Source organism: Zosterops lateralis, assembly GCF_965231275.1.
Source record: "Zosterops lateralis genome assembly, chromosome: 8".
NCBI lineage: Eukaryota > Metazoa > Chordata > Aves > Passeriformes > Zosteropidae > Zosterops > Zosterops lateralis.
Window position 1 is genome coordinate 24,000,667 of NC_139768.1, and position 26,584 is coordinate 24,027,250.

The window sequence follows — 26,584 nt, forward strand, 5'->3', positions numbered from 1 at the left end:
TTTAAGTGAGAATTGCAAAGGATGCTTCTCTGCTGCTTCATAACTCAGACCATAAAAGGAACACGTGATATTATCCTGCTCTTGGGTTGAGCAGAAAGCCTCTGCTGAGGAAAGAACTGCAGATGATTTTATGGAATATTACTCTGAATGCAAAACACGATTTCTGTGTAAACCTTCTAGCTTTGATTGTGTTCTTTTATGAAGATCTCTTTTAAAAAATTGGCCCTCGCTTTCTCTGTCCTACAGTATTGTTTTTAGTTAGTGCTTTAATGCATCAGAAAGATAGCAGGATAAAGAATGAAAATACCAAGGAAATCAACCTCATCCCAGTTCATTGATTTCTTCTATTAAATTATTTGAAATTGTTGTGATTAAAGAAGCTGAAATTGTACCTTTTATTGAGCCATATCCAGTTTTAAAGTAAAAATAAAAGAGATCTGGTGACTCAGCAGCAATGACTGTTATAAAGTAGGACTAAAATTATTCTCCAGCATTATTGTTTAAACTGAAATAATCCTGTGATGAAATTATGGGTTTGTTTTGATGGTCAGACTCTGCAAGGCAGAAGCCTGTTGAATATGGCATGAGTGTTGCAGGCGAGTAGCACAAGGTGTGAGTGCCTTTTTTGTGCACATATGATATAAATTCTGTACATGTGCCATACACACCTGCTAGCAGACTGAAGGATTCCCCTGTAAGGTGATGCACTTGTTCAGTGCAGACTCGGCACTAGAAATCTCTGAATTCCCACTGACTTCTGGTCAGTGGTCTGGAGCATTCTGCACATTGCTGGAGCAGACCCTCAGAGACCAGTACCCTGTGGTTTTCCTGTGTCCACCTTGCAGGTACCAAACATTTTATTATATTCTCGAGGCTTTGTTCTCACCCTGTGTGTGCACATGAGTAATAATGTTCCTGTGGGACAAAGGTGTCACTCCTGTGGGAGCAGGATGTGAGCTGAAGGGAAGTTTGGTGATCTGTTTCCTTCCCAACATCATCTTGTGACCCCTTTTGTGATTGGTCTCCTCACAGCATGGGCTTGTTGTGAATTTATTTAATCCTAGGGTGGATGATCTTGTCACTTTTGCCCTACAATACTGTGAGAGAGGTCCATTAATAGTTAATGGTCAGAAATGTGTCCCTGAAGGAACTGTCTTGTAAATAGAGTGTGGTGACACGTAAGTGACATGTTGGTACCTCCCCCAGCTCCTGACTCAATACGAGCATCACATCCAGCATCGAGAACATTCCCCAGGGGGCAGAGGCAGCAGGAGGGATGGCTGTCCATGGTCCCTGAAGTGTCACCCATCTTTCAGCTCCAGCACTCTGGGCTGAGGTTACTGCCTTTGCTCATCTCTGGGCAAAAGGATTTCACAGAATCAGAGTGGTCAGAGTTGGAGGGGGCTTCTGGAGATCATCTGCTCCAACCCCCAGAGAGGGCATTGAATTCTTTTGAGGCACCCTATAATTTCAAAGCTATGTTTTATTAGAGAAAGGGGAAATAGTTTGTGAGGTTTATGCTTCTAGAGCATAATAGAAAGTTTGTGAGGTTTATGCCACTCACCACATATATTTGCATTGTTTTCTAAAACCATGTATTCAGCAGATCCAGGGCTGCTAGGTTTGATAGGCAGACTAATTCCAATTTGGTAGATGCCAGATATTAATAGCTAAAATAACCAGATGTCTCCACCATTGCATCTCTGTTTTCCGTGAGTGGCTGTAAAAATTTAATATCAAAATTTAAAATCTGTTGGGATGTTTCATATTCAAAGCATGTAATAGCTAACAAGAATCATGTTAAAAGAAGCTAATTATTGCCATGGAGTGCTGTGTTAGCTGGAAGTCACTGTGTAGGCAAGCATTATGTAAAAATCACAGCATAGAAAGTTGACACATCTTTGATATTATCCTAACCTAGTGCTGGGATTAAGAAACTGACCTTTTGTTGTAGCTGTAGAACATTCTTGGTCCTCATGAGTAGGCCCTTGGGTCAGCTAATGGCTGCTGGCCTGAAGTGGTAACTTGATCTCCAGGAAAGGAATTACCATTTGGGCTCTCCTGATGATTTTGAATTACGATACAGAGCTGTATTTGTAAGAGTCTGAAAGAAAAAAAAAAGAGGAATGACTGTATGTGTCTCTGTATTAGACTTGTGTAACTGTACCACAAGTGATACCACAAGATGAATTATGAGAGATTGTCAGTTATTTAATTCTATATAAACAAAAGGAAAAAGCCCTCAAATGTAAAATGGAATGAGCAGTCATTTTCCCCCTCTGGACTCCGCATACATTGACAACAAGAAGCTGTTCATGCTATTTAAAGGTCCCAGCCTGCGTGGATAAGGCAGACTTGAACTGACCAAGAACACTGAACTCAATGAATTTCAAAGGTCCCTTCCAACCCAAAGTATTTTATGATTCTGTGTATGTGCAGCAGTTCAGAGGCAGAGTTGAGAGCAGGATTGATCTTCATCTGGAGAGATGTATTGCTGGAACATCCTGTCCCAGTGTTCTTTTTTGTTGTAGCTTACTTGGGTTTGGGGGATTTTTAAGAGAAAATTAGTTTAACCATTGAAAATGACACCTGGAAACCTGAAAAGGTTTTGTCAGATTTGTTACAGTGAATGAACTTTGACTGAAATTAATGCATATCTCTGATTGCCTTTTCTCTCTGGCTTTAGAAACTCGAAAGCTTGGAGTTACTGAGTGTCTTTCCAAATCTGTCAGCCTGTGTGGCCCTTGCCACTGCAGTAAAGTGCCTGCTTAAGTAACACACAACCAGATTGACCTCAGAAGGATACAGCCACTCCTGTATCCTTGGTTCTGGGCTCATCAGTAAACCACACCTGAATTATTCATGCAGGCTTTATGAGGATCATCTCTGAAAATGATCGATGGAGGTGAAACTACAGAACTCATTCCTCCTTTTTATTTCCAGCTCATGTCCCAATGGGAGATAGCAAGAATGAAGGCCAAAATTAATCTTCAGTACTAAATTGAACAATCTAAAAAGTTGGTTAGGTTTTTTTTTTCCTCCTTTTCTCTCTGATTGAGTTTCTCTCATGGTGCATGATAAATTGTTCAGTAAATACTCATGTGAAATTTATACCTTAAATTTATGATATAACAGCTGCAAATGCTTTAGAGGGCCAGAGGCCTGATGGAATCTGTTTCCTTTAGGTCTTACCACAGATGGTGCTTTTGCATTAGCACTGCAGTGTTTGCTCATTTGGGTCCTTCAGGCCATGGCCTTGGACTCAGTGTTCGCCTCAGATCCCTGCCAGTACCTCATAGAGGACCTGAGCACTGTGTGATGAGCCCCTGGTGACAGATGCCTTGTTTGAGTCCTCAGGCTCAGGGAAACAGGTCTGCAGAGGACTTGAATGTGCATTTACATTTCCTAGGGGTGATGAATGTACTTGGACAGACATTTTCCCCTTGAGCTGCAGCTCTAGCCAGGTGTAAAGAACATGTGATCTAAAGATGAGATGGGAAAAAAGAAGGCAAAATACCCATTTCTGTCTCTCCCCCTCAGGGAGTCCAGCTGTACCTCAGGAGAAAACTGTAGGAGTTACTACCAGCTAAAACTGGTCAAGGAGGGATTGCTCATCTTCTGAGTCCTCAGTTTCTCTGTACACCTCCAACTGTACAGTTAGAGGGCAATCTGCAAACAGCAGCTCTCCAATGAACCTTTGCAGTCCTTGTTTTCATTGAATTACCCTCCGAGCACTCTTGGACAGCAGTGGAGTACAGTTTGGTTTTGTTGTTGTGTGTGTGTTGTAAGATTGCCTGGTTTGTTTCCTCCCAATATGTCCTATTTCAAAATACACCATGAGAATGAAGTTCTTATGTCAATAAAATATAGGGAAAAAACAATTGGTGAGCAGAGTTTTTTGAGTAGCAGAGAGAAGGCTGAGTTTATGAAGTGCTGGCAGGGCATCAGTGATACTGCTGACAGGTAGGAAAACCTCAGTTAATCCAGGACATGTTCCACTAATTAGGGAAATAAACCGTACTTTTTCCTAAGTGCAAAGTTTGGAAGAAAATATACAAATCGAAATAGAGGCTCCTCACTTTAGCTTTTATGGAGCAGATCCCCCTCAGGCCAGTCTTGTTACCTGTAATTCCACAACCCTAGCTGATAGAGAGCAGCTCCTTTGGCTCCATCCCCCTCTCCCCACTCCCAACACAGGCAGCACTTCTCAGAAATGCAGCTTAAACTCCTGGCTTCAAAAATTCATGATATCACCCCCCATTTCCTATCCAGATTGTTCATAGTGCACATCAATAGATCAGTACTCCATAAAGTATGGAGTCAGGCATGTTTGTCTTTTTTTCCTGAAGTAGGCTATACACTAAATAAAAATTCTCTATAGATTTAACATTAAATGAAATAACTCTACAAAAGCTCCCTTGGGCACATCCCAGTTCTAGTTTTGCTCCTTTGAGTGCCTCCATAGGAGGTGATGCTGCTGAGCTCAGTCCTCATGTCAAAGTCCTGCTTTTGAGTCTCTTTTCTATTCTCTTTCCCTGCTATGAAATGAAACCAGGGAGCACGGTGGTGCTGCCTGTGCTGCTGCAGTGTAAATATTGGAGGAACCCGAGGCAGATGGCAGTGTTCCCACCACAGCCCAAGGCCACAGCTCTGTTGAAAGCTACTTTTTAATGAATTGAGTTTCTGGGTGGCAACTGGGGTGACCTCACTCATTCCAGGGGCTGTGTCTGCCTGACGAGGGCAGGCAGCGAGGAGAGGCAGGGGAATGAAGAGATCTCAATCTTGCTTTCTGACTGCTTTCCAGCTACACTGACAAAAAGGCAATTTTTCATTCTGAAATCGGGGAGGATTGTAAGAACCTGTGGTTTATAAAAAAGATGTAATATAACTTATGAGGCTGGGTTTCCACATGGCCAGAGGTGAAGAGGAGAGGTCAACCCTGGTGACTGTCTTCAGCATTTCTTCCAGAGATTTATGTAACAGGCTGGGCAAGAGCTCAGACTTCCCAGATGAGAGTGGGAGTGCTCAGGCTCCACCAGTTGATGCAGTGTTGCCAGATTTGGTTGGTCTAGTCTGATTCTTGGATTTCCCTGTTCTCCCCTGCTGCGGGACCCTGTCTGTATGTGTTGTATTTACTGTTTACTGCTGCCTTTCAAGAAGGGACATGAAAGAGACAGACTGAAAGAATATTTTGTGACTTCTACAATCTATAATTTTTCACCTGTTATGTACAAAATCCAAAGGATACAGATGGAAAGATATGTATGATATGTTTTGAAAGGAAGCTCCCACTAATTTCCTAGGCTGGCTAAACAGATGTATGAATGTGTTCTCCTTCCTGGAGCTCCCACTTCATCACTGCCCCACAAACAAGTCCTGCAGGCTCACACTCTGCTCTTGGCTTCATCCTTGGCTGGAGCTTCAGAATCATATTCTGGATGGTACAAGACTCTTCCTTTGCTGAGAACCTGCCCACAGCTGGACCTGTGCTGGCTGCTCGTTGTGCAGCGTTGAGTTGGTGCCGACCCCCAGGGTGTATCACAATTTGGCACTCTTGTTTTGCACCAGGAACTGTACAGCAGCAGCATTATTTCTTTTTGTTCCGTGTATTCCCTGGATTTCTCAGAGAAAAGGCATTGTGAATTGAACTGGCTGAAAAATGTAATTTCCTTTTCACAGAAAATCCTGTTCTGGGAAAATCTTTTCTTAATGTTTGAATGTAGGACTGTAGTCTTAAAAAAAAATTCACGTAAGAGAGACTATCCGTATTTTCACTAGGGAAAACTGAACACAAGATTTAATATTTCCAGGAAGCATGTTGACTTTGGAGCATAATACTGGAATGTGCTTCCAGGCTTTTTGCCCTTGCCCAGATCCCAGGCCATGATAAAGAAGGTTTTTCTGGTATTAAGCTTCCTTTCATGTTTCTTTGTTAAATAGAATTTTCTTTGTGAGCACAATTGCTTCTCCTAAGAAGCACATCAGGATCTGAGTTATGGTTAAGACAGTTCTTACTTGATTGTACTAGCTGAAAATCAGGAGTGTTTGCATCAAAATCTTTTGGGAATTATTAAATATTAGCAAAACAAAGCCTTTTTCTGGAGCTAAGGCACCTCAGTTGTCCATGGGCTCAAGAGGTTTTCAGAGTGGAAACTCATCCAGTGAACAAAAAAGAACAAGTATTTTTATTTACTTCAAATGGTTATGCCCAATTCATCCAAGGGAAAAAACAAGTAAACAAAGGGAGCTCCTTTAAAAGATAGATAAACAGGCACCAACTCTCTCCATAATTAAACTAAAGAGGACACAGAACTGCTCCATCAATGTAGTTTATCAAATCCTCCTTTGAGTAAGACATGAAAAGAGAGGGGTTTTTTTCCATTCCAGTTACTGTATATGTTACATGTGCTGTACAGACAGTTTGGGAAAAAGGAGTCTAAACATTATTGTTTGAATATTACAGAGCTAGGCTTTGAGTTCAAATTGCAGAGGGTGAAACATTAATTAAGTGCAGCACAATGAAAAACTACGTGAAAGCCTGAGAGATATGAATTACTTCTCATTTTGTTGGTTTAGATGGTAACTTCCTGGGTTTATTTTTATGACACTGGGAGAATATCACACAACTGTGTTTCTCTTTGATTCTTCAAAGTTTCCTGAACCAGCTCCATGGAGGGAGGAGAAAGCTTTTTATTGTTGTTGTTGAATACCTATTGTGAAGGTTTATTTACAGAACCCCTTTGTTTTCAGCTGTTCTTTAAGCTTAAAATATGTAGAACTTCAAACATGGTGCATCTTTGTAGGGATATGATTGAAAATGATGCAGTGTGCCTGTTCCAGTTTGACTGTTCTGTGACCTGAGGAATGAGGATGGCTAAAGAAGTGGCACAAAGGCTTTTTGAGGAGCTGCAAGAGCAGATAGAATGGAAAGCCAGACACAGTGGGTTTGAGCTGTGTAAGATTAAGGAGAAAAAGAAATCTCCAAACATCCAAAGTTATAACCTAGTAGAACTCCTTTTGCCTCAGGAGTAGGAGTGATGAGCCAGGATTTGGTTGGCACAGGGTCTTCATGTGTATCCTGATGGGGTGGGAGGAGGTGGGAGCTCTCTCTGGGATTCTGCAGAGAAGAGGGAGAGGGACCACTGTGCTCCTTGAGGTGTTAGGGGTGACACTGGGGTCCCTTCTTCCCCAGCTCTCCTAAGGCTTCATGCTGTGATAGATTGAGGCAAATGAATGCAAATCCTGTATTTGTACTTCTCCTGACATGGAGCTGCTTAAAATAATCATGAGTCTCAGGACACCAAACAAAATCTGGCAGCTCAGAGTTACCTTCTAACTCGACCAAAATGAGAGGTGTCCTTGATTTGGGGAGGCTTGTGGGGTGCTTCTGGGGGATGAAATGGCTTCTCGTTTTATGGCAACACAGATTACTGGAAAGAGGCAAATCAGTCCTGTCCTTTAGCAAACTACTGTGTTCAATTTACTTTATTACAGACCAACAGTCCAAAACTGCATCTGACCAACAGAAATGCTTATTGAATGTATTTTGAACATATGTTCAGTGCATATTGAATATGACACCACTGTTACTGCATTCCTTGCTCTGAGACAAAGGATGAAATGTTTATAATTTGGGCTCTGTTTAAGAACAAGTATGATCTATAGTTTCCAGACCTAGAAGGACAGCTTCTTAGGGCTGTACACCTCTTAAAAGCAAGTGGTGTGCCCTTGAATGGTTTAGATCTTCACTGTATGTTACTCATCATTTTGTGGAGTTGCTCCCTTTCAAACTGTGTTTCACTTGAATGACTCCAGTTTGGGTGCTGCTGTCTGCTTCCTGGGCTGGCACCAACCCTATGTTTTTGTGTCCCTGTGAGCACATGGTGCCATGAAAGGATTATTGATGATACCAGAATTCCATGCTCTTTATGGGCTGTCTTACCTTGTGTCACAGTGTCTGTTTGGAAAGGGCTCTGGTAAAATTCTGCTGAAAATGGGATGCAGTATTTCCATGGGAGGAGAATGCACAAGAGTTTGCTGCATCTCAGATATCTTCATGTCTGTTCTCTCACTCTTGAGAGATCACAAAGAAATTTGGTGCTGTTTTAGATGTTTGGGCTTATTTTATGAAGCTACAAATTATCTCTAGAAGAGTATTTGTATTTTTTAGTTAGTTCAGGTGTGCTTGTGCAAAGGAGTAGCACAGGGGTGTTGGTCTCTGTGGCTGAGCCACCCTCACACTGCAAAGGATTAATTTCCAAGTGTGTGTTCACTCCTGTAACACAAATGACATAAATACTTGTCTAGGGAGAAGACCACAGCCGTGACATCCTGCTCTGGAAACCATACTGGCATGTCAAATCTCCTTTGGGAAATGCAGAGGCAGCCTGAGAGCTGAGCTCTGTGCCACCAGCTCAGGGAGCCCAGCTCTGCCAAGTCTCACCTGCAAACGTGAATCCTCACTGTGCTTACCAGTCTCTGCTTTGATTCTCCCCAGGAGCTCTGACTCTGAAGAAGCCTTTGAGACCCCGGAGTCCACCACACCTGTCAAGGCACCACCTTCACCTCCACAGCCACCCCCTGAGGCGGCAGCAGCAGCAGCAGTGGTTGTTGCAGACGTAGCAGAGCAAGAAATAAAACCTCAGCTGCCCGTGGAAGATACAGGTAATGAGTGGGACACGTTACTGAGGGAGGTGAATATGCAGGGAGCTGTTTCTCTAAGCACAGGCAAGGAATTAATGCTAATAATTGGCTTCTGGATTATTAGGTAATTACCCATGCAGGGAGGAAAAAGTTGCCTTCTGGAATAAAGTAATGGAGAATCTGTCCATAACATTTGAAAAATATTAAAGAAAAGAGGAGCTCTCCAGAAAAAAACTTTCTTCCTTTTGAACCAAGCTTCTTTTTGTAGGATCTTTACAGAGTCAGAGGAGTAGAAAAAGGAGATGTGAGATGCAGATGCAGGTGAACAGTGTTAACAAAATGTGACAATTAACAAAATGCCATTTTCGAATGTGTTAATGACACAGGAGGTGGTCAAAAAGCCCATTAGAACAACAAAAATGCTGATTTTATAGGAGGAACACAGGGTTATATATGAATGTATGTATGGTGTACATATGTGAAAATTGGTACATATTGAGAAAATAAAACCTTTAAAAAGGGAAAATTGTGTTTAAAACCCAAAGAAATTCTTTCCCCAAAAAAGTGTTCTTTGTTCTCCAGATTGAGTAATGGGATCTGAGGGAGTAGAAAGCATGCTATTAGCCCAAAATAGCTTTGTTTGGGCTGTCGGATGACAGCTCAACAGTTTGAGACTGAATTCCCCATTATGCTGTCTTTTTTCCATCTGAAAGTCAAGTCATCTTGATCACCTGGCTAAATTGTATGCAGATAATATTTCTCCCAGCAGTCTAAAGCTCAGTTGTATTGTGTTTGGAAAGAGCTGTAGCATCCCGCCAAAGGTCTGAAGCCACCTAGAGCATTTCTGGGAGTTACTCATTAAGCAGTGCTGTTTAGGGGTCTTTTATTAATGATACAGGTTTATAAGAAGCTTCAAGGATTTTCTACAAACTGATTTCACAAAATAAAAAGTAAATAACTGAGGCACGCTACTGCTTTTTCCTTTCTGCTCTTAGAGTTCCCTTGTCATTGTAGCGAAAGTTACTCATTCTGCATCTTCTTTCCTTTTTTTAAATCTTTGGCAATCCAGTGATTGCAAAATAAGTGCTCCGAGAACAAAAGAACACACATGCTGAAGAGAATTGGAGTGTGCTTTTAATTACTGCAGTAGATTATCTTCAAGCCCTTGATTACACATGTGCTTCCCTGGCACATGTGATTCTTGTCTCCTTGCATCCCAGTTCTCCCCCTCCTTCTTTTCAGATGTTTCTGAAGAAAAGTGGGAAACTGAATATAGCTATTCACAGCCACTGTGAACTTTATGGGAGGCCATTGGATGGCAGAGGGGAAACCACTTCATTTGCAAATCAGATTGTCCATGGGAGGCAAGTTAGAGCAGAGTGACAGAGATCCGTTCAGTGTTCCAAAACGATGCAAAACACAGTTATACAACAGGGGAATTTATTGGAGGGGAAGAAGATGCCTAATGCAGAAAAAATCCAAATGTAGGAGGGCAGCACAAAGCATTCATTTGTTTTGGAAATCTTTAGAAGAAGTAAATAATAAGACTATAGTTTAGGTGTTTAGAAATGAGAAAAGTTAAACATTTTGTACTTTATAAACCACTTGAGTGTCTTGTAGTTTATTTATTTTGTAAGTTATGCGTGTGGCTGCACAAAGAGAGAGAGTGTCCCTTCCTCAGGACTCAGGGGCACTGAAGCAGAGTTTCTGGATGGCACCAGCTAAAAAGCCAGGTTTCACTGGAGGAGGAATGAGGAGTATGGGCAGCTGGAGAGCCTGGCACAGGCACAGGGAGAGGCAGCAGTGTCCTGCTGGGCTCCTGGTTCAGCAGCCACAAGGCTTTGTCTTCACATGGGATGGGTGACAGAGCATGTTTGGGTGGAAGGAGGGAGCACAGTAAGTGTTTAAAGGATTATTTCATCTATAGCTGACAATAATTACTTATGCAGATGGCTGCAGTTGTGTTGCATGATATCATTAGCACAGCAGCTGGACCCCACTGCTGGAAAGCCAAGAGGAGAGTTTTTAATTAGGTTGACTTCAATGGTCGTTTAATAAATATGATGAAAGTGAACTGGGCTGGACTCGTACTGGGTTTGTGCCAGCTCCTGGTGAGGTAAAACCTGCTGCATGGCTCTGGTCCATCAGCAGCAGAGCAGAGGAGGGGGGTCAGTCTGAGGGCAAGTCTGGGGGGAAGAGGAGCAACAGAGCAAGCATGGATACTACCCCCAGGAAGTGCCACCAATGAGCCCTTCCATTCCTCCCTGAATAAATTCTGGGAAACATGGGTTATAATCTCAAGGCAAATTGGAGACTTTGAGGTTGCAGTTACTATTTTTTGTCATTATTTTAAGTTACTGTTACTTGTCTCCTCAGCATCCCATAGCAGTGGCCTCTTGTCCCTTGTTTCATCCATCTGACCACCAGAATGTCCTCCAAGCCCATTCTCCCAAATCCCCTGATTTTGGCCAGGAATTTTCTGTCACTCCCACTGCCTTCCCCAGATAATTACTGAATTCAGATTGTATTCACAGGAGAGAGTGAGAGCTGGAGTCCCCTCTGTGCATTACAGCCCAACAATCAGGATATGGGGCATCTATATTTGAGTCCTTCTGGTGCCAGAGAAATTCGAGGTCAGGCTTTCCAATAAAAACACTATGGTCCAGGCAAAAACAAACTTAAATTTTTGGTATGGACAGCATTTTTCTTCAGTGTTTTTCATCTTGAAGCCTGATATGGAAAATTTGAAAAGAAAGTTTTATGTACAATGTTAGAATACATCTTAGAATAAATGACAAAAGTATTTTTACAGAACTTGAAGTGGTACTAATTGATTTCCTGACATCAAAGGGTTTTCATAACGAGAAGGAACTTGAAATAAACTGTGTTTCAAAATTTCTAGTGTAAGGTAATTCCAATTCCTATATGCATTTTTTTTGCTTTTGTATGCATTTTCCTGTGGTTTGCCTTTGTTTGCATTTTCTCTAGAAAACAGAACTGATATTCAATTTCTTCTATATTTGCTTATTACTTCTGTTTAAATGTTACTGCTAAGCCTGTCAGAAGAGCGTTTCATTTTGTTTCCAGCTCAGCAGTGTTAAGGTCTATTTTCAGTTTATCTCCCTCTGCTTTAGAGACGCTTCAGCAAAGTAGTCCCTTGCCTTGGCTACTTCTGTAAAAAAGCAATAGAAATTTGTTTTGTTTATTAATGCACGCAGTCTTGCAATATCTTATTAATGCTCTTAGGCACAGGGTGGGATTCTTGGTCTGTCCTGTGCAGGGCCAGGAGCTGGACTTCAATGATCTTTTTGGGTCCCTTCCAATTCAGGGTGTTCTTTGACTTTCTAGCCACTTCTGGTTCTTCCATAGTAGGTGCCAGGTGAAAATGCCAAGTGTTAAACATACCTTATAACTCTAATATTTAGGTCCCATCACCTGGATACAAGAAGTCTGAGTTTTATATTGTTGAGTTTGGGTTTGGGATTTTTTTTTTCATAGTTGATCCTGTCAAAATTTGGCTGAAATCAGAGGAATTTCCTAGTGGAAGGAGCAGAACTTGGACTTTTTTTTTTTTAATGAATAAAATTGAGGGTTTTTGAGGATCTTGCCTATTTTTTTATTGCAGTGAAAGTTCCCCAGCTATCCTCCACATCCTTGGAATGCTTTATAAAACTTAATATCTTGTGGGTAGCTCTTACCAGTATAAATTGTGAGTGACTCAGTGCCAATAAAAAGCGTAAACCTGATTTAAAACCTTGTGCTGGTCTCTCTCTAGGGCAAATAAGTCCTGCCTTAATTCCCATAGCTGGTGTTGTAGTATTTCCCTTTGTGTTCAAACTGCATTTTAATAAAATACTGTAGTGATACTGATTGGCTTAATTTTGTGTTGTAAAAGGACAAATGTCGCTGCTCTCTGAATAGGCTGTTAATGTCAGGAAAGAATGGTCTTCATGTCTCTTTGTAGTAATGAAGCCTTGAGTACCATTTATGTCTCCTGCCCCAGCAATTCTGCTGCTACCAGGAGTGAGCCAGTCCTGTGGTAAAGCCAGAAGAGGCTGACAGCAGCATTTCACATCTGCCAAGAGCCCTGTTTGCTGAGACAGTTTCACATCTTGTTTCATAAAGAAACAATAAAAAATATCGAGCAACACTCTGCAGAAATCTGTACTCTTGAGTAAAAAGGATTTGATGAGGAGGAAGTAGTGAAATAAGCAGTTAAAGAAGATTAAAGCCTTGCACTGTGTGGAGCACACAGAATCGAAGTGCTGGTTTGTTGGGAGTAGCTGCAAAGCCTTGCACGCTCCCTCTGCGTGATGCATCCCAAACCTCAGCCTCTTACTTACAGTCCAAGTCCTGCAGGGCAGTGGTTTATTTTATTTTATTTTACTTTGTTTTAATGCATGTTTATACTACTTTGAACAAGGGCCTCAGTGCTGTTGAGGGCTTTGGCGTAGGCTGGAATGAAAACAGTGCATAACTGCAGATGATTCCTTGTTCAGATCCCACTTTCATTTCATGCTGACCTACATTTGTACTCGGCTGACATCCCAGTGTTTATTGTGATGTATTCCCCTGAAGTGCCTTCCATTCTTCTTTCAGGGTGAAAGGGACAGCTTAGGCTGATGCTGGAGGTTTGTGGCACTCTCTGAGTGCCCTTCACAGTAGTCCCATCAGTGTCACCAAGTGATGTGTGTGTGAAGTGAGCACCAGCCCGGCTGGCAAATGAAGCCTAATTAATGACCCCTCAGCCAGCCTGAAACCAAGCCCAAACCAGTGGGGATTAAGGAAGAAGATAAACTGTTCTGAAGTACTGCCATGCTATTAGCATTCATTTAGCAGAGAAAACACATTAGAATATTATTTTAATTGATGTATCCTGGTGAACTTCCACAGTCTTTAAAGAGAGACTGCATGGCTGTCATTCCTTTGACAGTCTCTGGAAGTACATGGTGCCACTTCGGGAAATGTGTCCAATTGCCTTAACTCTCTTTCTGTCCTCTACACCCATAAATAATAATTCTTGCAGTCTCTGTGCAGACATACAATTTCTTTTGAAACAAAGGACTTTTTTTTCTCCTTTTCTTAATCCATTCATAGCTTCTCACTAAAATAATAATTGATTGTCTGTATTGCTCTTATGAACAGTATTAATGAATGTAGCAGGGCAAAATGAGAGTTACTCTGCAAAACATGTCAGGATTGGAATGAAAAGGATGAGCAGAAATGTCTGAAATCCTTTAGGGCTGAGCAAAGCATTCATTTTTGTTTGACTGTTTTTCTTTATAATTGCATAATTTTAAAAAAAATGACAACATGAAGAAGGCTGTGTTGCTTCAGCAGGAAACACGGGGGCATTTTGCTCCTCTGTGTGAGCTGTGAGCAGCGGGCTCAGCCCAGCCTGAACTGGGAGCTGGAGAGAGCTGTTCTGGGTCTTGGGTACCCCACAGGGACACACAGGGACAGAGGTGACCATGGTGCATGTAGATCAGAGTAGTAGAGTCACAGCAGGAGCAAACCATATGCAGGATTTGTAAAACATTTGAATAATCAACCTAATGAGCTGGAAGGCAGCAAGGACCATCACCTTCATGCTTTCCTGCCTTTGTTTTCTGATTTTTTGTTACGCACTCTGTCTTTTTTCTACTTTGTCCGATAGAGTTGTTATATACCAAGTGAAGAGATTTCTATAAATCATTTTAGGATTCCATTCAGTAAGAAAACCTTCAATTGCAGTGGAAAGCTGCTTGGATTAACAGTTTTAACATAAATCTCTCTACAAAATTTTCTTTTAATCAGCAAGTTAGAACTACACTTGGAAAAACCTGGTTTAAATAATCAGTAGGGACTGTCAAGCTTTTTAAAGGAAGATATTTTCAACTGAAAATATTTATGGAGTTCTCTAAATGACTGGGTTTTTTTTACCTTTACCATAATTTATTTCATATTAACTTCTCAATTATTCATGTCTTATTATAAACTTGTAATTATTGATTGCTTGGGGCAGATAGAGGAGCAGCATTGATGGGAGAGAAAGCCATTTTCCTCTGGGTAAATTGGTAAAAATAGCACATGGGAAACAAATCTTAAGGTCAACATGTAATTACTGAAGCACCAGTCAGTTTACAGGAGGTTTACTTCATAAGAGCTCTGACACAATTGTGTGAACTCTTTATAGTAGTAGAAAATGGGAGAAAAAAGTGCTTTATATGCAGTTTTTCTAGTACTTGCAATATTTAGCATATTATGGTAATGTCTATGTCTGTAAGTGATAGTTTAGAAGAGGTGCTTTAGAGGCTATTTCAAATACATGTTTTGTCTTTTTGTGAAACTTGCCTTGAATCCTGTTCTCCCCCAGATCTATTTTTTTTCCCCTAATCTGGTTCATATATTGGAAAAGTCACTTCGGTTTGCTTAGTCAATCTGTATGATTTTAATGCCTTTTTTTTTTACTTGCCGTAATATTAGATGATAACAAAACCTCTAAAAATGTGTTTGAAGCGCACTGAGTTCCCTGTTTGCTCCCACAGGCCCATGTTCAGAGGCTGAACCCGTAACCGATGTGTCACACAGTGAACCAGTTCAGGAGAGCCCTTTCCGTCCCCCCTGCCATTCCTTCTCCACTGTCTTCGATGAGGACAAGCCCATAGCCAGCAGTGGAACTTACAACTTGGACTTCGATAACATTGAGCTGGTCGATTCTCTCCACGCCTTAGGACCGAGCTCTGCAGAGCCCAAGAATCGTGACCCCAAAGCAAATGTCCGGAGAAAATCCACGGATTCGGTCCCAGTTTCCAAATCCACGTTGTCTCGATCTCTCAGCCTGCAGGCCAGTGATTTTGATGGAGCATCATCTTACCTTGGCAACAGTGACACATTAGCACCATCAGCAGATGTGTACGGTACTGGTTCCAGCAGTGCTTCCAGTACCCTCAAGAGAACGAAAAAACCCAGACCAGCTTCCTTAAAAAAGAAGCAGTCGGCCAAAAAACCTCTGGATGCTCCACTGGTGAAGGAAACTCCACAAGAACCTCCTGAGCTTGACCTAGCAGCTTGTGAGGAAAAAGCACCTGAGGTGAAGGCTGACTCAGCAAAGCCCGAATGTACTGAACCTTCCAAAATCTCTGCTGAGAAAGAGGAGGCCCCGCCTGTGCCTGAAGGATCCGACCCTTCGGATCCGGACCATTTTGAAGGGATTAACGCGTTTAGCTCCAGAGGCAGCAAGGTGCAGAACTCTCCCCCTGCCAGCAGGAAAACGCTGCCTCTGACCACGGCCCCCGAGGCTGGGGAGGTGACCCCGCCCGACACTGGGGGACAGGAGGACCCTCCTGTCAAGGGCGTTGCGGTGAGGCTGGAGTTCGATTACTCTGAGGAGAAAGGAGGGAGCGAAGAGCAGCAGGAGAGCGCTCCTCCTCCCAAAAAAGCAGGGAAAAAGCCCGGTGCTAAAATGCCGCTACGGAGGCCAAAGACTAAAAAACCAGTGGAGAAGCTTGACAATGCTCCAACCACGCCAACCAAGTCGCCCACTGATCCGAACGAAATCCCCATCACGAAAGGCTCTTACACTTTTGATATCGACAAGTGGGACGATCCCAATTTTAACCCCTTCTCATCCAATACAAAAATGCAGGAATCCCCCAAACTGCCTCAACAAACGTACAGCTTCGAGCCGGACATGTGTGAGGACTCCATTGACCCTTTTAAGACTTCCTCTAAGATAGCCAACTCGCCTTCCAAATCTCCAGCTTCCTTTGAGATACCAGCCAGTGCCAATGAAACCAACGGAACGGAGGGAGACAGCCTGAACAAACCTGCCAAGAAGAAGAAGACGCCACTAAAAACGTAAGTTAAAGGGCAGAGGCATTTCTAGAATAGAAGCAGCACATTCCTCCCCCCTTAGCTCAATTACACAGGATTTATATCTGAATGGAGAGAGGGAGGTGACCTTGGGTGTTGGTGGCCACAGCTGGGGAGCTGTTCCTGCTCCCAACCTGTTTCGTCAATAGTTTGATATTTCCAGAACTACCAAGCCACATTAGGCAACTGCATTTTTTAAGTCTTTGGGCTCAGTTTGGTTTTGAACCTGGTTAAATTGTAATTTTATCAGTTATGTGCCCAATTTTCTGTGACCTCATTCTGGGAAGTTGATGCTGTTTATCGCACTAGCACGACTATTTTATGAATCATTGTTTTTGAGCGTGGGATGTGAAATAGTAAGGCAGTGACAAATCTCGTATTGCAAACAGCAGGAAGATGGTTTCATCCAGTGACTTATGGTATTTAAAAGAAAACAACCTGAAACAGAGAAGTGCAGTATTGAAATAGGTTTTTTAAAATATAGATACACGAATAAGAAATATGAAAAAATTCCTTTTTATGAAATGAAAGAGCTTACAATTGTGCAGAAAGTTTAGAATCTCCAAAACTACTATATGTTAGGGAAATACCCAGCTTTTAGACATGAGTGACAAATTCCAGGATAAATTTTCTATGTTTTTGTTTTTAGATATTTGGTTAAAAACCTCTATGGCTGTTGCTGATATTCATGTTGCTTTATCTGTTCAGATATGGTTATTTTGAGTTGGTGACCACTAAGTTATATCTGAAATTGATCTCCTGTGTGTACCTATAAGAAAGTATCTCAGTTCATGTTCTTTTGTGGTTTAAATGTTCCAGCTAGCTAACAAAAATGGAAGCACAAATTTTAAATGCCAATTTAAGATAAGAAGATAACATGGTTAATGTAGAGCAGTACAGAAGCTGATCTCCTGTACAGGGTGACATGGAGATTATTCAGATTTTTCTGAATAGCCTCCTGCCTTCTTCGGCCTGCAGTCCAAACTGATTTGGTCCAAACCAAGAAGATTTAAAAGTCTTGACAGCAAGAGAGGAACAAGTTGAATTTTACTGGGGAAGTGCAGAGGGGAATTTTAATATCACCAGATCTTTAAGTTTTTGCAGCCACCCAAAGTCTTCCAGCCAGCCTTGTGTCTTCCAGTAGCTGGATTTGACAGAACCCCCAGAGCAGACCTCTTGGGTCCTCTCATCTGCTTTGAATATTGGGGAAAATTCCAAAGTTAATAATTTAGGGGTAAAATGAGTTTACAGAGAGTTTGCTAAGCCACATTTGTCCTTGAGAAAATGCATTGCAGGGAAACCCTGTCCTAGAATCACAAAGTTCAGTGCTGGTGTTTATCACGGTGGGGAGGTGAAGCTTCCCCAGCTCAGGACTCACAGGATCTTGGGTCAGGAGGGCTGCAGGAATTCCCAGCCCATGCTTGGAACTGCTTTCACTGGGTTGTGTTGTGTGTTGCTCACTGCAGCCCCGTAACCTACTTTTGCAAGTGTTTTTTTTTTTTTTTTACAAAGATGAGACTCTGCATATTAATAACCCATTGCAGCCTGCAGCTGTGGTACTTTCTAGAAGAAAATTACCTTAAGGCCTGAGTGGGGATGCTAGGATAGGTAGTGGCTGGAAGTTTTATTAAGACCGTTGAGGGATGCAGAAATCAAACCCTATAGAGCAGTTTGAAAATGAGTTCCTCATGTGGAAAGGCAGTGATTTCTAGATTAGAGGTGAAGAAGCCAGACATGAGTTTAAGCCTTTTCTGAGCTTGTACTACTTTGAATCTGAGCCACGTGCTCAGTCTAACATCTGTTAAATCAATAAAAATAAGCCATTTTTGTTCTTGAATGAAACTGCAGCAGTCCAAGCACTGACCTCCCTGTGTAAAGATGAGGTTTTTACAAGAAACGTGAGCTTGACACAAATTGGTCTCTAGTTGTCTACCCGAGTGCTGAGCTGCTTGGGGACAATCACATGGCCCAGGTGATGCTGAGCAAAGAGCAGCTGATGCCTCCCCAGCGCCAGCTCACAGTGATGCATAAAAATAGGTGGTGCATAGAGATACAGCTTGTGCAGGAATTGCTCTGGAAGCTCTTGGATGGCTGGAGGCTGTTCAGAAATGGAAGGTGCCAGCTGTCATGAGCATTGCACGTGAGGAGAGGCGAGCAGGAGCTGCCAAGCTTATGAGTAAATGAAAACTTTTCTTAGCCTAAGCTGTTTGACAAGATTTGGTTGTGCTTGGTGGGAAACCAGTTTGCTCTGTTGGAACACCAGGTTAGGTTTTGGAGAGGACCAAACCAACTGAGATTTCAAGAAGTGTCATTTTCTATCCTGACCTGGGTAAAGGGTTTGAAATGGTCAAGTAGCTTTTTCTGTGCTGTCACAACACATCAGCAAACATGACAAAACCCAGAATAACTGTGCCCTCTCCTTAAGCTTAGCTGCCATTCAAGAACAGTTTTGCATCTCATACAATAACAAATACTGTGTTTTGAAAAGCAAGCAGGTGGCCTCCATCAGGGAAGGCAAGGACAAGTATGTTGAAAGAAACTTAACTTGAAGGTGTCAGCTTTGAAAACGTGTTTTGTAAGATGAAAGCATGTCGAAAGTATAACATTGAACTAGAAAACATTGAAAGACTTAGTGAATTTTTTGCCCCTTGTGTATTTCACAATAAAAAGTAGGAGTTAAGATTATACAGGTAGAAAATATGCATGATCAGATTGCCTTAACACATTAACAGTATTTGTAGGTTAATCTTTTTTGTCAGTTCCTTCTGTCTGTCTCTCTTTTCTTTGTCTTCTTTGTCTTAGGATGGTAGAAGATGTGATGTCTGTATGTTCTCTGTTGTAAGTAATTCTAAGCTAACAATTCAAATTTCCTCTTTGATTTATGGGCTTTTTAATTTTACTTATTTATTTTGCAGCATGATCAGTTATTATTCAGCATGAAGCTTTTATGTTAATGATTTCACTTCACTTGCTCATATGAAAGCTATTTTAAGTAAGATGCCTGACTGTGAATGAGTTTGAGGAATCTGTTGCCTCATTATCTGTTGCCTATCAAAAAAGATCCTCATTTAAAAACTATAGAGATTTTCTATCCTTGAGCTAAATTATGAAAGTTTTATTTCTACTGCTGAACAACATTGTACAATCGATTCTTCGTAGATACTGCATAAAGTGCTTGTCTTTCTTGAAGGAAGAAGTTATCCTAATTAATTCTGTCATCATAACTGGATAATTAATGGCACTGAACACCAATATTCAGCTGCCCAATTTATTTTCCCCTCTAGATGTGGTATTGATTTACCCTCTGCCAATTGAAACCCACCATTAGAATTTCTGGGGTCAACCTTGCCATCACTGGTCAGGGATGAGCTGGTGGGCAATAATTTTTTGCCACTGCATCTCAGTTCAAATATAAAGTCTTATCAGTGAGTTTGCTGTGGTATTTTCCTCCCTGTTGTAGTTAGTAACATGAATGGCTTTGAATAACTCTGGCAGTGTGCATCAAGAGAACAGATAGGTAATTAGTTTATTCCTCGTTAGAAACTTTAACCAAATTTTAGCCAATTGTGAATAAAGGCAACATTCATAATTGTACACCATCGTGACATAATGTGTGTTCTTCATTCCTTTTGCTTGATTGAAACCTGTGGGGTTTTGGGGGGCTACAGTGTCCATGCTCCCAGTCTGCACTGTGAGGTGTCAGGGAACTGGAAGCAGAATTGCCATATTTCTTCTTGTATTTGTTTTTAAAAAGGTTTGTTGTGCCCATTTGTAATGACACAGCTCATTCTGGCATCTGGGGAGCAGCATCTGCCTCAGATGGTTTTATATAGTTCATCTAAAGCAAACCAGGTTTTTTCTTCATGGTTTTTGGGGTCATTGGAGCCTAAGTTTACTGCAGTTTTAATTCTCAAGTAAAGGTGTGGGTTAGACCTCAGTTTGGGATGTGAAACTGAAGCAGACAGAAGCTAAATAAATAGTTTCCACAGGGCCCTGGAGGGTGCCTGTGGTGGAGCAGGGATTTGAATTTCAGCTGAGCAGTAACTCTGCTCTGTGAATGTGTCAGGAGTTAGCATGAAAAATATGGCAATCCTGCTGTTCTCAGCTTTTGAGGGATTGAGGCCTGTTCCAAGTGCATGACAAAAATATGTACCCATGGCATGTTTCTCTGGGGTGCTGCTGTCTAATGGATGGGATTTTAATGCAGAAGGGCTTACAGAGGTTGCATTGTCTGTGGCTGTCTCTTGCTAAGTGTGAAATGACCTGATTCCTGCTGCTATTACCATATTAACAGTTTGAACTTTGTTTTCAGTGATACATTTAGGGTGAAAAAATCACCAAAAAGATCCCCACTATCAGATCCTCCTTCTCAGGTAAAGTGCTGCCTTATTTTGATGCATGTAATTTATGTTTGTGAATGGGCAAAAAGAAGGAAATTTGATTAATTTAATTGTGGAATTTTATCTTTAATAACAGAAGATAGTTTCGTTGTAGACTTGTACTTCTAATAGTAGAGGAGATTTTTGTAAAGAATATATGCATATGTCCAAGTATAGCACATTGGGCTATTACCATAAAGCATTAACCTTTTGTCCTCTAGAAGTGTGTACACAGTATGTAGTAGATCTAGTACTTTCCCTGGGAATTTCAGTTAGAGTATTAGCAATTGTACTTTGGAAAGCTCTGTGTTAAGGTGGAGCAAGGATATGAATAAATATGTTCAGTCAGTTGTCTGAAAAATGAGACTAGCACTTTCCACCCTGGAATTTCTAGATTAGAAAGTAAGAAACTAAATGTAACAAATTGGTGGGTTGGAAAGGAAATAGAAATAAACCAAGTGGGCTGATCTACCGGGAACATGTGCTTGGATAGTTTGATTCCATGTTGTAAACTGCTGGCAGGTGGTTTTCTTGGAAGAAAAGTTAACAAAAGCTGCTCTTCCACAAAAGCCTGACTGCTTTGATGTGGCACAGCTCCTTCCATGCTGCTGTTCCTCTTCCTGTTATCCATCCTGCCCTTTTATTTGTGCTGCTTGACAGTGTAGAAGTGAAGAAAGGGGAAAGGGTTCATGACCTTGTGGGCCTACAAGGGTTTTGCCTCTGTTAGGGAAGCCTAAAAAGTCAGTTTTGGCAGTCAGAGACTTCAGTGATGGGTGATGTGTGCCACTTGTGTCAAGTGCCTAAGAGATTTCAACAGCTCTGGATCTTCTTTCTTCCCTGTTATCAAAGCAGCTTTGCGATGCAAGTGTTTATCATCAAAGAGCTTAGTTATACTGGGAAAACTTGCTGCTGGTAGAGTTAGTATTTCCCATTAAGTATTTTATACAGCACTGCAGCAGAGATTACGGAATTAAAAAGATGGCTCTGGCAGTGCAGAGGAATTCAGAGGTTGAGCTGTTCCATGTGCGAGTGAAAGATAATGGAATTAATTGGCTCTTGTTTGCTGCAGGATCCTACTCCACTGCCAACTCCAGAAACACCTCCTGTCATCTCCACGGTGGTCCACGCCACGGATGAGGAGAAGCTGGCGTCCTCCGTGACGGGCCAGAAGTGGACCTGCATGACTGTGGACCTGAACACGGACAAGCAGGACTACCCACAGCCCTCTGACCTGTCCACCTTTGTCAACGAGACCAAGTTCAGCTCTCCCACTGAGGGTACTGTCTGCTGCAGCCAGGGTGTGTTCACTGAGAGAGGGGTTTGCTTTGCCTGAGGATGTTGGTCTGTCCTCTGCTGAATGCAGACTCTTATTAGGGATTCCTAAAAATGGGGCTCTCTGGGCCATTCTGGGGAATGTGGCAATTATGGGGAGCAATTAAGATCCTGAAAGTCCAGCCTTGAGTTTTCAGGGAATAAAAGATGCTTAAAAGGAAAAGGGAATTTTCATTTCAGGGAAATGAGAGGGCCCTTCAGAGAAAGGCTTTTGCTTCCTTTGTGTGATTAATTGTTCTTCTCCGTGAGCAGTGTGTTCTCTCAGTGCCTTCACAGGAGAGTGGGGTCTGATACTGCTCCAGAGTCACTGAACTACTGATTCTGCCTGAGCCTGTTCCTTAACCTGTATGGGAAAAGGTCCCATGTTAAAATTCTGCTCAAATTTTCTGTATTGCATTAATACCTATACCATGCCTTCTCTTTTCCAGCTCCCTGGGCTCCAGGTATCTTCATGTATAAAAGTGTCCAGTATATCCCCTCAATAAGATAGTTACCATTCATATTTCCAGATAAAATTCCCTACTAGATCAGCCTATTGAAGTTTTTCCAGCCATACCTTCCTGTGAGCAGCTGAGAGCTAAAGCTGGATGTTTCTGTTTAGAGAACTGTCATTCCGGGTCTGTGAAATTTGGAAGAGACGGAATTAAGAAAATTTGTGTGTGGCCTTCCTGGGGGCTACCAGAGGGAATTCTGCTTTGCAACATCTGCTCCAAAGGCAGATGTTCAGCTTTGTGGGTGGGAAGCATGTTTGAGTTGAACTTGGCTTAAACTTTCTTCTTCATCAGAATTCATTTTTCTCCCCCAACCTTTCAGTGCCTCTCCCAGTCTACCATTAGATCTACTTTATGCCATTTTCAGCTGGGTCTAAGTTTTTGCCTAATTAAGAACTGCTAAACTTTTAGGTCAAGGTATTTGACCTCAAAAAGCAACAACAATCACAATGCTTTTGTTCATATGCACAAGCTTGTGTGCCCTGGGCTTATGGGAAATCTGTTGAGTATTCTAAACAGATAAGTATTTCAGTCTGGATTAATTAATTTGGCTTTATTGTCAAATTATAAATTTTAGACATTGACTTCCTTGTATTTGCATTTTAAAAAACAACTTAAAGAGACACTTTTTAGAAAATAAGCCCCCCTAAATCTGGGAAAATGGAAACTATATGGAAGAAAATGCAACAAAAGAATAGTGAGAGACATTCTGAAACAATCATTTTAGCTTTCAAAGTGGGTAGAAGAAAGTGAGCAATGCTCCTAATTAAATGGTAATTGTCTTGTCTCATGTGTGCTGCATGGTACAGTTGGGGTTTCAGATTACACACTCATTATAATCAACAATGCTTCTGCTTTTCACATTTCTGAAAAATAATATTTTTCCCTGTGACAGACTTGCTCCTACAGCTTTGAGAAATTTCTGAGTAATTTGAGGGCTGTTTCTCAGTGTAGGTATTTTTACCTCTCCCAGACAGGCGTGTGTTACCCTGTAACCTAACACTGCTCCTGTAGGGATACAGCCCAGCTCTTGAGTCAGCCAGTGCATCCAGCCCTCATCTGTTTCAGGCACTGCCTGTAGCTGCTGCCATTTTCCTGTTGCACAGCCCCGAAATAAGCCGTAATTATTAGCAGAAAATTCTGATGTAATCTTGCAGCTATTTGTAGGAGGAGTTGGAGGACATCACTTAGTAAGTCTAATGTTGTATGTGTTTATAAAAGATAATTATCTTGCTTCATGGGATATCCTGGGCTTTTCTGATTTTGAATGTGTAGAGATAACCAGAGCCTGAGATTTTGGAGGGGAGATGATGTCTGAGAGGAGAGGAGAGAGAGGAATTATGCTGGAGACTCCTGAGAGCAGTGAGACGAAACAAACTGCCTTTAGCCAGCCGCATTATTCCTTTTGTTTCTACTTGGACTCTTTCCATCTCTGTCCTGCCTTTACTTTTTTTATTTTTTTTTCTGTCAGCAGTAAAGTTAAATATGTGTTGTCCCAGCAGTCAGTTTGGATTGGGATTGCAGAGCTGCTGGCAGTGCTGCAGGCAGGTGGAAGATCCCTGTGGCTGTGCCAGCAGAGGACAGTACTGGAACGTCTGCTGCCCCTGAGCCTGCCTGGACACTCAGGGATTGCTCTCTGGAGCATAAAGCTGCTCCATAAATGCTCCTGCTGCACTTCATTGGGCTGTCTGTGGATAAATGGGATACAGAGAGGCAGTTTCTAAACACTTGCTGCTGTTACCTGGGATTTCAGGCTTTCTTCTGCAGTTCAGCTCCTTGTAGGGGGTTTGAATTCATCCTTCTGGTTTGGGTTTTGCCTCCACTGGGAAGAAAAGTGAATGAGAAAGGATGTTGCTGGTATCTGACACCAGGAGGTTGTCCATCTTGCCTGGCTCCCTATTACCATTAAAAACAAATGATGCTAGGAATTTAAATGCGAGGAGCCTGCTATTACAGCTTTCTCTTCATTTAAGGTTTTACTGTGAATATCCCCAACCAGTACTGAGGGTTTGTGACTCTTCCTCTTCAGTGCTTGTTTGACAGAATATGTAACTTGTGGAATTACAGTCTTTGTGTAGTGCTTTTTATTACTAAAAAAAATTTCAAGCATTGTAAAATCACATTGAACCCTCTAAAACTTTTTAATCAACAAAACAGGCAAGAGATTATCTTTAGCGTTGCTTGTTTTTCAACATCAAACATTTTAATGGTGGTTATCATCTTCCTAATGCAAGCTCTACTTTTACAAAAGCTGCCCAAATCTAGAAGGATTTTAGCACATGATTTTATCATAATGCAAATGCTACTGTGCATTTCCTTAGGATTTATTTATAGTGGAAATCAAATTAGGCAAATGGTTTATTGAATTAAGTCATGGAAACAGAACAAAGTACAGCATTTGGACAAATTAATTATGCTTTTAATTGTTAAATTAAGTTGTAATTGTATGTAGTTTGCTTTTATTTGAGTGCAGGAAGGTATGGTCTCTTTTCCTGTGTTACATCTCTCTGCTTCTGTGTCAGCTACTGGGGGACCATGGACTGGGAAGAAATGCTGATTATTCCCTCCAGTGTAACTAGGACATTAGAAGCAGAGAAGCAGTAAAGATTTGCATTTTTATTACATTTTAGACTTAGGGTTTTTTGTAAATCTACCTGCCTTAGACTCTTTCTCTGAAAACAAAATGTGAGAACAGCCCAGTAAGCTGGGGCTGGCGTCTCACCATGTTCATGAGCATTCAGGTATTTTAGGTATCTTTTTCTTCAGTGATAGCACAGTAGTTGTTCTGAATTAAGAGTGTAATAAATATGAAAGAAAAGAAATTAATTTTTCTCAATAGCTGTTAAAATATTTTTTTAAAGAAATTGGCATCAGCATTGCCATTTATTGAAAAAAATGTGTTTTCTGTGATAAGATACCATGATAGGGGAAAGTTGTCTGTGCTCTGAAATTGCTCTGAAACTTTCTTAATATTCTTGTCCCTGGGGCAAATGAAAAAGCTGAATTTTTTTCTGGCAAGCTGATTTGCCTGAAATGTGTCAGGTTCATTGTTGAAAATGAGTGAATATTAATGCACCTTTTACTTTCTCTCTGTATATTCTATTTTTAATATGTCATTGGAAGGTATTGAGCAGAGGGGGAGTGGCCCTTGTCAATGAGAAGAGCTCTCACTTACTTTTGAAAATAATCATGTCATGGCATGTATTAACACCTCTTTTTTTTTTGTTTCTGTTGCAGAGTTGGAATATGGCAACTCATATGAAATAGAATATATGGAGAAAATAGGCTCCTCTGTGCCTGTAAGTTCCCACCTCCATTTCCATTCATTTGCATTCCCTTGTCATAATATACTATCTGATAATGCCCTCAGCCTCACCACCCTTTAAATTAATTATAATGTGCCTGCAGCAGATTTGCAAATCCAGTTCCTTGAAATTGGCATAACTGGGGTAAATTGCCTGTGCTTTGTTGTCCTGTGGTCCTGTAAAGCTTGTTGCATTTTATGATTTTATTTCTAAGCTAGCATCATAGTAGTTCTGTCTGGAGATTCAAAGCTAATCAGTATTTCCAGCAGTGCAGAGTGCAGAGCTGTCTACACCAACTGCTGAACTGTTTAAGAAACTGGGAGTAAAACTTGGGAGAAGCTGGAGGGAATCAGGAGAGAAACAGAATTAGTGTGAAGTCTGGAATGCAGCATTATGCATTATCACTTGTTTCATCTTCTTTTTAATCAGGAATTTGATAGCTTGACTGGATCCAGTGAGGGGGTATCCACTGGGAATGTTAGGAAAATCAGTCATGTGGTGCTTAAACTAATGAGAATATTCAGTGGATATTTTGGTAACACCCTCAGCTAGGGGATACCTCCTGCCTGACAGAACCAGA

General features: G+C 41.4%; 1 protein-coding gene across 6 annotated transcripts in view; it reads left to right on the forward strand.

Annotated features, from left to right (window-relative positions):
• Nucleotides 1-26,584, forward strand: part of TACC2 (transforming acidic coiled-coil containing protein 2) — a 130,841-nt gene that overhangs the window by 82,752 nt on the left and 21,505 nt on the right. For 5 of the 6 annotated variants that reach the window (XM_083866032.1, XM_083866035.1, XM_083866036.1 and 2 more), the window contains 5 exons: nt 8,498-8,664; nt 15,171-16,482; nt 20,810-20,870; nt 21,946-22,153; nt 25,937-25,998. In XM_083866032.1, coding sequence (XP_083722158.1) covers nt 8,498-8,664; nt 15,171-16,482; nt 20,810-20,870; nt 21,946-22,153; nt 25,937-25,998 — 1,810 coding nt within the window. The remainder of the gene's footprint in view (nt 1-8,497; nt 8,665-15,170; nt 16,483-20,809; nt 20,871-21,945; nt 22,154-25,936; nt 25,999-26,584) is intronic. The other variant, XM_083866034.1, reaches the window with a different exon arrangement.